The sequence below is a fragment of the Brassica napus genome, chromosome C3, assembly GCF_020379485.1.
Source record: "Brassica napus cultivar Da-Ae chromosome C3, Da-Ae, whole genome shotgun sequence".
Classification (NCBI taxonomy): domain Eukaryota; kingdom Viridiplantae; phylum Streptophyta; class Magnoliopsida; order Brassicales; family Brassicaceae; genus Brassica; species Brassica napus.
In genome coordinates, this window is record NC_063446.1 from 7347352 (window position 1) to 7361806 (window position 14455).

Consider the following 14455-nt stretch of genomic DNA (forward strand, 5'->3'; position numbering starts at 1 on the left):
GACTCAATTCTCAATATACCTTATTTTATTTTATTTGATTTCTTTCTTAATATATTCGTTTTCCTCATAAGATTCCAAAAATATCGGACTTTAACTCGAAATGCCCCTCCCTCTCCGTTAGAAATGCTGAATTCACCCTGTAATAAAAAAGAATATATTTTTTATTTTTTTTTAAATATAAAATCGGGTAAAACGTGGTTAAAGACGCTAGGGACCTTAATGAAACCAACTTATTACCAACCCGACCTGCTCTACCCGACCCAACCAAACTGAACCGGATCCTATTCTCTAAACGAAGCGTTTTGTCTCTCTCCCTCTCCACCTAAATCTAAATCCCGTCTCGTTCCTCTCCGGCTTCTCTCTTGCGATTGCGACGAAACCCTAGCCTCCGTGCATTGTGGCTTTCGTCGTCGTCCTCCTTCGTCTAAATCAAGAATCCATTAATCTCTCCGTAGACGTCCTCTCTCCCTCTTATTTCTCGGGTCTCAACTCTCTAGAATCGAGAACCGCTTCGTTTCTTCTTCTTTCTCCGACGAAATTCTAGTCTCCATCTTCGTTCCTTTCGTAAGTGAGTAGTTTCCTCTGAGTATTGCATTGTTGAGATGTAATAATTGATGTTTGCTATGCGGTTTGCATTTGGAGTAATTGACGGTGACTTGTTGTGTTCTTAACAGCGTTTCTAACTTCTTGTACAGGAAATGAAGGGCCGAAAAAGAAAGAATCCATCTACTACGTGCGTTGGAGTCTCCAGTAGAACTAGAGCTAGAAAGGCGGTCTCAGCTGGGAATGAGCCGGCAAGAGAAACGCCTGTAGTTTCTCTCTCTGTTGATTCAGAAAGTGATGACATGTCTGCTGTATCATCTAAGGTAGTTTTTGCACTCGTTTCATTGTCAGTGTGAAAGTATACTAGTTTTAGTAGTAACAAATGACTAATACATATATATTATGATTGCAGGCAAGGCAACCACCACAGCCCCTTGAATTATACTTCAAGAGCACAGAGTTCACGAAGACTTGCAAGATTCAAACCAAGTGCTTTGTGAAGAATACAGTGGACGTGATTAAGAAGCTTAAGGAGGAGGTTAAATGGTTCACAACCCATCCTCAATTTCGTCACTTCTTCCACATGCCTGATGAACAATACCTGAAGCTCCAAGGAATGTGGATGTTACTCTTGCGCACCATTTCGACTGAAGAAGAAGATGTTGCATGGTTTAGTCTGAATGGTGTTCCCATCCGCTATTCTATGAGGGAGCATGCCCTCATCTCGGGCTTAGACTGCCATGAGTATCCAAGGAAATATTTGAAGCTCGGGAGTACGAAGTTTGTGGATTATTACTTCGGTGGACTAAAGAAGATCACCATAACAGATGTGGAGCAGAAGCTGTTGTCTATGAAGACGCCATGCAATGATAGATTGAAGATGGCTGTCTTGTTCTTCCTTGGTCGGGTTATCAGAGGACAGGCAAAGGATTCCGGACCAGTAGACCCGTTCATCTTAAGGATCGTGGAAGATTTGGATGTTTGCAGAACATTTCCATGGGGTCGTTTGACATTTGAAGATGCAATAAAGAACATTAAGCATATGATGGAGCTTCTGAAGGGTGAAGTGCACCCGGCATGCGGCTTTCCTGGATTCATAATTCCATTAGAGGTAAAGCATACAATCTAGTCAAATATGAGTTGTTTTATAACCATAAATCTGACAGCGCTACAATATTTGTGTAGATTTTGGCTTTTGAGTGTATTCCTAAGCTGGGGAAAACATTTCGACTATCTGCAGACACACCTTCTGAAGATTGTCCTAGGATGTGCAAGAGCCGCTTTACAAAGAGTAGCATGAAGGGCTATCCTTTGGAAGATATATATGCTGCACTTGGACACACAAAGGTATATGTATATATACTTTGTAGTAAAAACTAGAAGAATATAATAAAATTTAAACTGATTTTCCTTTTCTGTTTTTTTTTTCAGGTTATTAACAGTGTGTTGGTTCCAACTGTGGGTGAGGAAATCATGTTGGCTCGTATAATTGATGAGGAGCGAGAGTATCATTGTGAGGGAAGCACAAGTGATACTTGGAACCACTGGCTAAATGTGAAGCAGAAGAAGATATTTTGGAAAGAGCTATACGACTTGGATGTTGCTGCACGAGTGTTTAAAAAGAAGAAGGACAAAGAAAAGGTGACGTTTTTAGAAGATTCGTCTTCTAAATCTGGGTTGGAGAGCTTGAAAGCTCTGGAAGAAAAGATTTTGGGGGCCATGAGTGAAGGGTTTTCTGGTCTTAAATCAGTGGTGGAGGCAAAGCTGGGTGATATGGATGTGAGGATGAGTAAATTTGAAAAGAACCAGCGCCAACTTAGAAGAAGGGCTAAGAAAATAGAAGAAAAGCTGACTTCTATTGAGAGCAACAAAAATGAGGAGAGGAACTATGGTGAAGATATGGATTTTGGATGGGATGATAGAGATTATGGTAGAGCTGAAGGGAAGGAAAACAGTGAGAAGGCTAAGGAAGACAAGGAAAACAGTGAGTCTGGCGAGGAAAAGGATGTGGTCTCGGGTGGGGAAAACAGTAAGGATGGTGAGAAAGAAAACAATGAGAAGGGTGAAGAAGAGAAAGACCAAGAACCTGAAAAAGACAAAGAAAACAGTGATTCTGTTGAGAAAAGCGAAGAATACGTGGAGGAATCAGATGGAGAAAGTTCTCTGTTAAGGCTTCAGGAAAGAGTGAGAGTGCAAGCAGAAGAATTTTGGAGGACAATTGATGATGAGTCTGAGGCTGAGGAAGAGGTTGAGAAAGAGGGTGAGGAAGAGGCTGAGGAAGAGGTTCAAGAAGAGAAAGAGGGTGAGAAAGAGGCTGAGAAAGAGGTTCAAGAAGAGAAAGAGGCTGAGGAAGAGGTTGAGAAAGAGGGTGAGGAAGAGGCTGAGGAAGAGGTTCAAGAAGAGAAAGAGGGTGAGAAAGAGGCTGAGAAAGAGGTTCAAGAAGAGAAAGAGGGTGAGGAAGAGGGTGAGAAAGAGGCTGAGAAAGAGGCTGAGAAAGAGGTTCAAGAAGAGAAAGAGGCTGAGAAAGTAGAATCCAAGGGAACTCCTACCTCTACCGGAGTAATAGTCATTACACCACGTGGTAGAACTAAGGCAGCAGCTGCGAGGAAAGCAATCTCTATATCACCAGAGATTGTTGTGGTAACAGGGATTGCTGAGCTAGCTGAGAAAGAGGTTGAGGTAGAAGCTACTCAGAAAGAGCAAGAAGCTATTCAGACTGAGATTGTTGAGAAAGAGGCTGAGGTTACTGAGAAAGATGCTGAGTTAGCTGAGAAAGAGGATCAAGATGTGGATGAAGAGGAGGAAAAAGCAGAGGAAAGTGAAGATAATCATGTGGAGAGTCCCTCTGAGAAACATGCTGAGCTAGCTGAGAAGTCAGTTGAATCTGATGTCGATCTAGATGTAGAGGAAGAGGAGGAAAAAGCTGAGGAAATTAAAGATAATCTTGTGGAGAGTCCCGCTAAGAAACAGACTGAGCTAGCTGAGAAGTCAGTTGAGGTAGAATTAAAGACTAAGCGCAAGCCTAAGGTCAAGGTCATAGCAGTGCCGTATGGCATTCCCAGAGCTGAGAGACTAGCAAAAATGAGAGCTGAAGCTGAAAAAAAGAAAGCTAGAGCTGAAAAAAAGAAAGCTAAAGCTGATGGTGCACCTAAGAAGAAAGGCAGGCCGAAGAAGACTGAGGCTACATTGAAGCCATGTACGCCGCTGCTGGAGAAGAGAAAAAGTGAACCATCACGGTGGGTGCAGTCTCCTTTCACTGAGGGAAAGACTGATGAGCTAGAAGTGCCAAAGAAGAAGCTTAAAACAAAAACCTAAAATGCTTAGCTTATGGATGTTATGTTTCTGCCTAAAATGCTTCTCTTGAACTTGTTAGGATGTTATGTTTCTGCTTCTGGATATTATGTTAAGTTTCTGGATGTTTTATGCTTTTTAAACAGGTGTGGTAACTCAAAATTACAGGGGAAACTCTGGTCAAAATTTTGGAAAAATACTTCATAATTTTGAAAAAAATTACTTTTTAAATTTTGGAAAATACTTCATAATTTTGAAAAAATTACTTTTTAAATTTTGGAAAAATACTCAATTTTATAAAATAATTAAAAACAGTTTACATGTAAAATGCAAACCACATGTAAAACGTGCATGGATAAAAAATGCACATGTAAAACGTGCAGCCGTCATATATTTTGATATTATATTTTGATTACACTTAGTAATTCTTGGTAAGTTTCAAGGACTTAGTAATACTACCTTACACATAGTAATCTTTTGGCAATTTTTAGGTTTATCTAGTAAAACCCTGAGAAAATGAGCTTTTTTGTAGTAAAACTGATGCTTTTACACTATAATAATTATTAAAGAAGACATTTTCAGGAAGCATTTGCCAGGAATACGTATTTTTTTAGATTTTCCTTACTATGGTCTAACCATTCATACAATAACAATGAAAGTTAAGAGAGTTTTTTGAAAAAATGAAAAGATTTTTCTTAAACTGCTGAAATAATCATAAAAAATAGTCTTAATATATATTTAGTAAGTAACTAGTCTACAAATTGATAATAATCATAAAATATATATCGATTATACATACTAAACATAAATACTCATACTAATATATATGTGGTCCAAATAACACATAGTAAACCCAGTATTCCTAGTAGTTCAAATAACACATAGTAATTCCAGTAGTTCTAGTAGTCCAAATAACATATAGTAATTCCAGTAGTCCTAGTAGTCGGAATAGCACAATGAAACAAATTTCAACAATCAAACACCTGAACCTAAACCACTTCCACATTCAAAATACGCTGCCATACCTCTTCCTCTGGCTCTCCCTGTGTCTGTGCTTGTGGCTCTCCCTCTTCCACTCCCTCTGCCTCTTTTTCCTCTTCCACGCGCTTCTCCTGCTGATGGTTTCCTTGTTTGTTGTGGTTTTCCTTTCTTGACTTCAAATTCTGGAGGAAGTACTTTCTTTGCTCTAATTTCTTCTGGTATAACCCAATCAGACATATGAGGAACATGATATATTGTCCGGTGATAAGCCAAAGCCCATTGCTCTACCAAATAGTACTTAGAACAATACTCAGATAGATGGAGTTCCTTTCCCGCTTTCTCAGTCATGAATGTGGCAGCAGCTACTGCATGAACACATGGATATTTGTCTTTATCAAATTGCCCACAGGTGCACGTGTTCATAGCCATGTCCACGGTATAACGCTTCCCGTCACTACCATGCACACTGTACTCGAGATGGAAGCTGTTTAACTCATCAACCCGAAGAAACCCTGCATCAACACATCTTTTAGTCATTTCTTCCTCCACTATAGGCACAAGCTTCAGTGCGGGTGGCATTTCAGCTGCCTCTTTCCTGTGCTTGTTAAACCATTCAGCAATTTTTCCAATGATAAAATCAAACATTGGAAGTAAGGTGAACTTTCTTGCGTCCTTAATAACACCGTTAAAAGATTCTGCTGAATTGGTGGTGTCAACATTGTACCTAACTCCTTCAAAGTAACATCTAGCCCATTTCTTTTGTTCACAACTTCTGTCAAGATACTCCGCTGCACTAGGATATTTTCTGCCAAAAGCGTCATAAAGGACCAAGAACTCCGCCTCTGTATAAGCGTGTGCGCACTCCATAAACTTAAATGCACATGTTTCTCTGTTGTTACGGACGTAGCCTTTAACATTTTGAGACAGATGCCATATACAATAACCATGAGCGGCCTGAGGGAACACTTGATGTACTGCCTTGATCAAGCCTTTGTTTCTGTCCGAAAGAAACACCAATCCAGGGAGATCCGATATCACTGATTTCAACTGTTCCATAAACCATAGCCAACTCTCATATTTCTCACCATCAGCAACACCAAACGCAATTGGGTAGTGGTGATGATTGGGATCCTGAGCAGTCGCAACAAATAACACTCCACCATAAACAGTCTTCAGGTGTGTTGCATCCACAACAAGGACTTTTCTCATCGCGCGGAATCCTTCTATGCTAGCTCCCAAAGCCCAAAACAGATACTTAAATTTTTTGCCCTCATCCACAACCACACGAGTTATTGTGTCAGGATTCACTTGCTCCAGCATGTGCATATAACAAGATAATAAAGAATAACTCTCTTCAGGAGTTCCGCGCACTTTATTAGCAGCTAGTCTTCTTCCTCTATATGCCGTTGTGTATGATACTTCCACAGCAACTCTCTGATGAACCAAATCGATCAGAGCATTGGGACGTGGTGTGTCAAAACTTCCAGGATAATCTTGGGCCAGGATAGATGCAACGATTTGTTGTGTGCCTCTCCTTCTATTAGGCAGTGTTCTTGTGGTAACAACAGAACATCTATGCTGCTTGATGTAACTTCTAACTGACCAAAGATCTGAATTCGTTAATTTTGCAACACGCACAAACCACTTGCAGCCTTCTTTGGCTCCTCGGCATTTTATCACATATCTCTTAGTATCCGACTTAATTACCTCATACTCAAAACACTTCACATGTGACGCCGCCTGAATATGAGTTTGCGCTTCCTCCTTGGTTCTAAATTCTTGATCTAAAACCAAATCCATACCATCATCCCACTCCTTATAGACAACTGGTGTGACTTCAACTGAGGGTCCTGCTTCTCTTTCGGTGGCATTCTCATGCATCTCAATGTCTTCGTAAAGTGTAAGCACACCACCAGTACCTTCATTATCAGTTGCATCCTTCTCAGTACCTTCTTCATCACCACCCTCTGTCTCAATAGCCTCTGTATCAATAGCTTCTGTATCAGTAGCCTCTCTATCAGTAGCCCCTCTTTCAGTAGCCTCTCTATCAGTGGCCTCTCTATCAGTAGCCCCTCTTTCAGTAGCCTCTCTATCCGATAGACTGCCATAGAAATCAGTGTCATCATCCCTTTTGTTGAACTCCACATGTAGAACACTTCTACAATTCTCTTGATTTACTTGCATTAGATAACAAAAAACGTCTTCATCTTCCCAGATATATGATGGCTTGTTCGAATACATTACCATTGGAAAGTAACTAATCTTCGCTTCCATCTTATAGTCATCTACCTTTATCTTTCTGCAAATACGCTCAACCAAAACAGAGCGTGTGATCTCATCCACTGATTTCTTCAACACAATAGTGTGAATTTCATCTTTCCCGTCACCATCTCCCGAAATCCATTTCATTTCAACCCCATCTTTAATATAATATCCTCCATAATCAAAACAAATGATTGTACAATGCGGATTTTGCATTTTCCTGAAATAAAATGAATTATAATTAGAATTAGCATTATTAAGAAGTTTAAATTTAATTCTCACGTAATATTTTACTGTTAGCATTCTTACTAATACTAATTTTTTCAATACTATATATATAGTAAAACCAGTAATACTAGTAATATTTGTAAACATAGTAATACCAGTAGTATCAGTAATACCACGTTGCCTTAGTAAAACGGGTTATCTTAGTAATACCCAGAAATTATTCTTGCACTAATTAATCAAGTTTTTAGTCCGATTTTGTTCGGATTTTGCATTACCCATGTTATATAATTCATATTAATGAAATTACACCGAAGAAATCATCAAAACGGGCTCAAAACGTACATAAAATATACCCTAAAACCAATAAATACAGTTTACAAAATCCTTTTAAATCTCTTAAAATTTGCATTCAACCTTTCTTTTGTTACACTAGCCGATATATACACTTATTTTTATAAGTATTCCAGCAAAAATTTAATCAAAAACGGACATAAATTAAACCCGAAATTCATATACACAGTTTTTAAATTCATTTTTTCTCTTTCAAATTTTCATCAATTCTTACTTTTTTAGGTTACCCATGGTTTACACAAACATTTAAAGATATTTCACACAAAATTTCATGAAAAACGGACAAGAATTACCTGATGTTAAAGCTTCAAAATCGGCAATGAAGGATGAGGAAGAAGAGCTCTTCACGCTGACAGAGGAGAGAGGAGAGGGAACATGAAGACATGTGGGCCAAGGTAAATCTGATTGGTTAAGGTTGTTTGTGGACCCCATTTGGTTGTTGTGTTTGGTTGAGTGTATTTAATTGAAAAATTAAATGAATTAATGAGGTGTAGAAGAAATATATTAAAGAAAGAAAGGTTAGTATAGGGAATTCAAAGACAAAGGGGTAATGGGAAAAGAGAAGGGACAAGAAGAATGAATTTTTTTCCATAAGGGCATTTGGAGTTAGTCCCCCAGCCTTAATGTATAAGAAATGTTACTAAAGGTTTCGTAAAATTACTAATAAATTATCAATTTTTACTAATTTTTCTTTCTCGTTGTTTTTCAGATAATAAACTTTTATAAACTAAACTTAAAGTTAGCAATGTTAAAAAAGTGTTACAGTTAGGAAATATAAACTTGTTTTATGATATTTTTTTAATAAATATGTTACAGTGTACTAAAAATCAATCGCAAATTGAATTTCGCCGTAAAGATGTTTCTAAAATGATTTAAAACAAAATTAAATATATAGAAAACTGGTCTAGACATCCGCCTAAACAATAATCTTATATAAGGTGATTACTTATCATTTAGCGGTTTTTAACATTTATATTTTATCATTTGCTCACAGTTATTGCTAGTGGCTGAACACAATATTTGACCTGGATATACATAATACATTAATTTATTACAGACTAACTAATTAGTTGGATAATATCTCAATGAGATGTTTTTTTCTTCATTTCACCAAACTTTTATTTGTTTCTATAATCAATTTTCTTATTATATTCGTTTTCTTGATAAGTTTACCATATAATGGATTGATATATGTTGACTCTCGGGTGAATGTTGATACAGACTTTGTTTGAAATTTGGTAAATCCGGTTCAAAACTTACCGGTTAAACCAGCTTCATGTCAGTTTATATATATATTTGCAGGTCGCCTTGGTTTGAAATTTGGTACAAAACTTACAAGATATGTGCAATGTACGTATTAGTTATCACTAATTTATAAGACCTCATTTATCACTAATTGTTAAAAATGATAAATGAAATGCCAGCTGAAAAATATTTGTTAAAAATGTCAAACTAGGTTGACGATATATTGATCCACTTTAACCCATTTGTTTCGATGGCCACTTTTCAACACGTTCAGTAAATGCGATGATGGGAAGGAGTTTTCTTTTTGCCATTTGATGCATGTGATGATGTGAATCTGTGAACATATAGACTTTCTTCTTTTTAAGTACACATTAAATATTAATGTTATCATTTGTTATTTAAAATATAAAATACGAGATTTCAACAATCAATAAATAAAAAATTAGTAAACAAATTGTACAAATGGAAAATAATTAGATTTACACAAATACACAATAATCAATATCAAAACTTTAATATTTTAACATATTGGAATACTTTGATTAGGCTCACACATTAAGTAACCAGATTTTTGTAGACCGAAGAACTTCTGGAGCTGATATTGCTTTTAAGCCAGAGGCTATCTCATATGTGGCGAACAATAAATAACGGGGGACATGGCGAAGCAGCAACAACACAATCTCAACTCGTTAAGAGGGTTGAGAAGAACTTCGGAAGTTGACTAACGTCAATCACAATCAAAGGATTAAGTTAAGAAGACTTTCTAAGACTCAAAACCAATGCAATCAGTTATATAAAACTCATTCAGATATCTATATTTTCTATTGATCACAAATTTTACGTTCTTTAGAAATGTATCTATTAATTATGAGATGACATGTGTGTTTAGTTAACGCCGTGTACGAACTACGAACGAATGACTTTTAAGAGATCAAGCTCATTTTTATGCGCTTGATAATGGGACGAATCCCATGAGACACAACATGAGCTCGAGACTATATAAAGTCGGCTAATCTAAAACGATTGCATACTAGCCGAGCCAGAAATAACCTACTATGGCTCTTGTAAAAGACAAGGTGAAGTAGACAGTCAAGTCACCGCATAACTCGGTAACCTCTGATATTCGAATCAGGATTGAGATAACTATTGACTATAAATATTTCACTCAACATCTCATGTAAAGAGGATCCAAAATATTTCCAAGACACATAAGTATATTCTCAACCACCATCTTAAAACACTCAAGGATAATAAATACGTAAATTATTTTATCTGGTTGCTCATAATTAACCTAAACCTTTTTCGAGGCCATTCTGACTTGAATACACTATGGCATGTCTTCAGTGAAGTTAACTGTTTTTCTGTGATGCAAGTTTAATTACTCTCTAGTGGTTTTCTCCCCAAGATGTACAAGAACAATCACAAAGAAAAACAAATTTATGCACAAAGGAAGTACAAAATTGGTATTATTTTTCAAAAACCATATAAATAGTATTTCAATTAAAGTTTTTGGGGTATAAATGTTAAGTATTTCAATTAAAGTTGTATAGTGTCGGTTTTGGTTGGTAGATTCTTGAGGATAATGAATATATATCTACTCGGATTCAATGACTCTTATACTCCCGTTGAAATACTCCCGTTCGATATATATCTACTCGGATTCGATAAGAGCAGGTCCAACGGGAGTTTTATAACGGGGTTCTAAAAACAAAAAAAATTATTAAAATAACAATAAAGCAGCAGAAAAAGGTAAGATACAATTCTGAAAACAAAACATTTCAGAAACTCTCCTAATACTCCTTTGCCATTTGTCAGTTCTTGAATGGTTTGTTTTTCTAAAAAAAATAATTCAACTAAAACATTATGTGTGGTTAAATTATTATTATTTTTATGATTAGAAACTGTCTTCGAAATATAGTTATTATTCGTTGAGTGTGCTCTAAGTCACTAACCGAACATTTAACCTATTCATTGTAGTGTTTAGAATATCATCAACAAATAAAGGAAACAAAATATAAATTAATATAATTGTAAATAAATATAGATTATGAAAAATAATTAAATATTATTTATAAAGAATTATATATTGTTAATGCTATTATATTTTTTCTATGAAATGAAAATTTTAAATTCGTCAAATAGAGCTAAATATATTATATATATATATATATTACTAATATACCAGATAAAATTATAAAACTGAAGAGCCCTAATATATATATTACCAATATACCAAATGTCTTACTTTAGACCATGTTTATCGGGGTGGATTTAGGAGTTTCTTAGAGGGAAAATCCACAAAACACACAAAAATCGGTGATAGAAGTCACCAAACAATAGTTTGACTTTACTTGGGTTCTTGTACTGTTCGCGAATTTTACTGACACGTGGCGGTCCGCGATTGGTTCGTTTTTAATTTTTTTTAATAAGACAAAAAGAAAAAAAAAACATTTAAGAAACCCAAAACCCAAATCACTGATAATCATGCTCTTACCCATTGGGCACAGTCAGAACCTATTCATAGACTGTTAAACCTAGAGAAAATAAAGAAAAAAAAACAATTAAGACCTTGATATATAAAAAACAGTTAAGACCTTAAAACAGTAAAATTAGGTCTTCTTTAGTGACTACCCGAAGTCCATAGTTCGTCTTTCCCATAAAAAAAGATTCAAACTTTTTTTTTGACAAACAAAAAAAGATTCAAACTTTCCACACTCATCTTGAAATTCACGATACCCATGACACATCTTTTTCTTTTGGTGAATTTGGTACAAGCGTGCAGTCAGCTATAAATTCCACAGTAATAAAAAGCCGTTTTAACTTGTCAATTAGTCATAACATGACAACATTTTGTCTACATCCATTAAAAAGATGCAAACGTACGTTTTCTTCAGAAATTCTCCAACACTTACGACAAGTGTTATGCCATGCGGCAGATAAAACGAATTAAACTGGAAAAGTTCAGCTAATTTTAGTTCTCAAAACAAGATTCAGCTATTTGGTTACAAGTCTCAACTCTCAGTCATATATATATATATTGATATCATCTTGGAACCCAAAGACCAAAATCATCTTGTCTAGCTTAGCTTAAGTCATCATGTTGTCATTCAAGCTTCTTTCTCTGTACCTCTTATAACCTGTCACTCAGCTTGGGATTCAAACTCTGGTCTCTGCACTCCTTACCTTTGTAAGCAAACGCCTCAACCGTCTTCCTCTACAGGCTACTCTCTATGCATTAATCCTCCTCCACCGCCTTCAACATCTTCACCGCCTCCACCGTCACGTTCTCACTGCCCTTCTGTTCCTCCAACAGGCTGTTGTAACCAACCGCCAGCTTCTACGTATTATTCTCCTCCGTATCCTTACTTTTTCGCTCCTCCTCATCCTTGCGGTACTCTCGGAGGAGAAAACGGTGGCGGCCAAGGAGGAGGAGGAGCTGGAGGCGGCGAAACTGGAGCAGCGGTGGCTTACTATTCTTCTTCTTCCGTGCCGGTTTTTGTTTTGATACTTAATTTTGTTATCTTGTATTATTTATTTTTGTCTCTTTTTTTGGTTGCCGCGACATTTTTGATAAGAAAAAAAATTAGATATATAATACTTAGTTTTATTCGTTTCATATATTTTTTTAGTGTTTTGTATTGCATGTGTTACTCCATACCATTTAAATCAATAACGCAAATGAATGACATATTATTTCATATATTTTCCCGAAGGTTTGATTTCTATTGCATGTGTTACTCCAATAATCTATTTAAAATCAGGGGCGAAGCTAGATTTTTTCTTAACTGGGTGCACAATAACTGATAAAAATAGCGTAGGAGTATCTAACATAGATTATTAGGAAGTTATGGGTGCAAACTTACGGCATATGCTTCGGAGACTTTTAACAGTTTCCTAAGAGGGGACCACAAAAACATAAAAATCGGTAACCAAAAAAGCTAGTTAAGGATCGATGTTTGAGTGATTCTTGTACTGTTTTGCGGGCCCCACGATATGTGGCGGCCCGCGATTGGTTCCGGTTTTTTTCTTTTTCTTTTTATAAATCAGATAAGACAGCAAAAAAAAAAAAAAAAATTAGAAACCCATTTTAGATTTCACCCGATAATCATGGTCTTAATCTTAACCAAATAGCCACTTCCTTCTTATAAGTCATATGTAAAAAATCAAATATCTAAAATATACTGGGTGCTCTTGCACCCATAGTGCAAAGTGGCTTCGCCACTGTTTAAAATCAATAACTCAAATTATTTCATATTTTTTTTAGTGAATGTTTTTTTTTATTGCTTGTGTTACTCCATACTATTTAAAATCAATAACTCAAATGAATAATAAATTATTTGATGTGTTATACCATAATATTTAAAATCAATAACTCAAATGAATAATAGTGAGTGTTCGTTTTCTATTGTTTGTGTTCTAGAAAAAGGTTTTCAATATTTAATACTCCCCATGTTCCCGAAAATAAGATTTTTTAGAATATGCACGCTTATTAAGAATTTAATAAATGTTTATAATTTAATTTATTTTTTACTTTATTATACACTTTCCGATAACTTTTCACCAATGAAATTTAATCAATTCAAATATTCTCAATTAATGTTTCTCAAAAGTATAAAAAGTACTTTAAGAATATATAAAATATATCTTTAGGGAACAAGCAAAAAATCTAAAAAATCTTACTTTCGAGAACAGAGAGAGTATCTATCTTACTAAAATAGAAACACTATATGGAATTAATATTTATTTGACTTGTTATTTAAAAAATATGATGTTGATTTGTTTTTGAATTTTTTGAGTTTCTTTAAAGATAATAATCTCAAATCTACTTCTAATCAATTTACTTATAATAATTTTAATATTTAATATTTTGAAATAAAATATATTTTTCTATTGTAACAAAGTCTTAATTTATTTTTAAATAATTAAAGAAATTCGAGATTATTATTAAATCTATTAAAATGAATATGATATCCTATTTTTTAGAAAAATACTATCAAAAGATATAATAATTACATAATCGTATGCATAGCAAAATATCATTTTTCATTCAAAAATCATTTTGTTAAGTTCAAATAAATAAATATTGTAATACGCTAACAAATGAACATATTTTCTTTTATATACTTCAATAATTTTAGGTTCAATAAAGCTAAAAATGGTTATTGCCAAAACAACTTAAGTCCAAACTGATCTACATATATACACCAAAAAATAAAATATTACACTAAAAATTGTATAGAATAGGGAAAGCATGGTCACAATTCATAAACTTGCAAGCCCATAAGCTTAAATTTGTTATAAATATTAAAAATAATATAAAAAATTTCCAATAAAAATATTAAATAAATACTCAATGGCACAATATTTGAATCACATTCCAAGTCCCATATAAATAAGCGATCTTCGTTTTCCCTTTAGTTCTAAACGCAGAGCTCACTGTCTGAAAAAACACTCAGTTTCCACTCATCACATTCTCTCAACAACGGCCAAGAAGATGAGACAAGTAATCACCTCCTACATTCTCCCTATCCTCCTCCTCCTCGCCGTCCAAACT

General features: G+C 35.2%; 1 protein-coding gene across 1 annotated transcript; it reads left to right on the forward strand.

The window, feature by feature from the left end:
• The first annotated feature begins 1522 nt into the window (after window positions 1–1522).
• On the forward strand, window positions 1523–4039 carry LOC125584213 (DNA ligase 1-like). Its single transcript, XM_048752322.1, has 2 exons — window positions 1523–1654; window positions 1729–4039. The coding sequence occupies exon 2, from the start codon at window positions 2017–2019 to the stop codon at window positions 3856–3858; it is 1842 nt and encodes a 613-aa protein (XP_048608279.1). The 5' UTR covers window positions 1523–1654; window positions 1729–2016; the 3' UTR covers window positions 3859–4039.
• Window positions 4040–14455: the final 10416 nt, after the last annotated feature.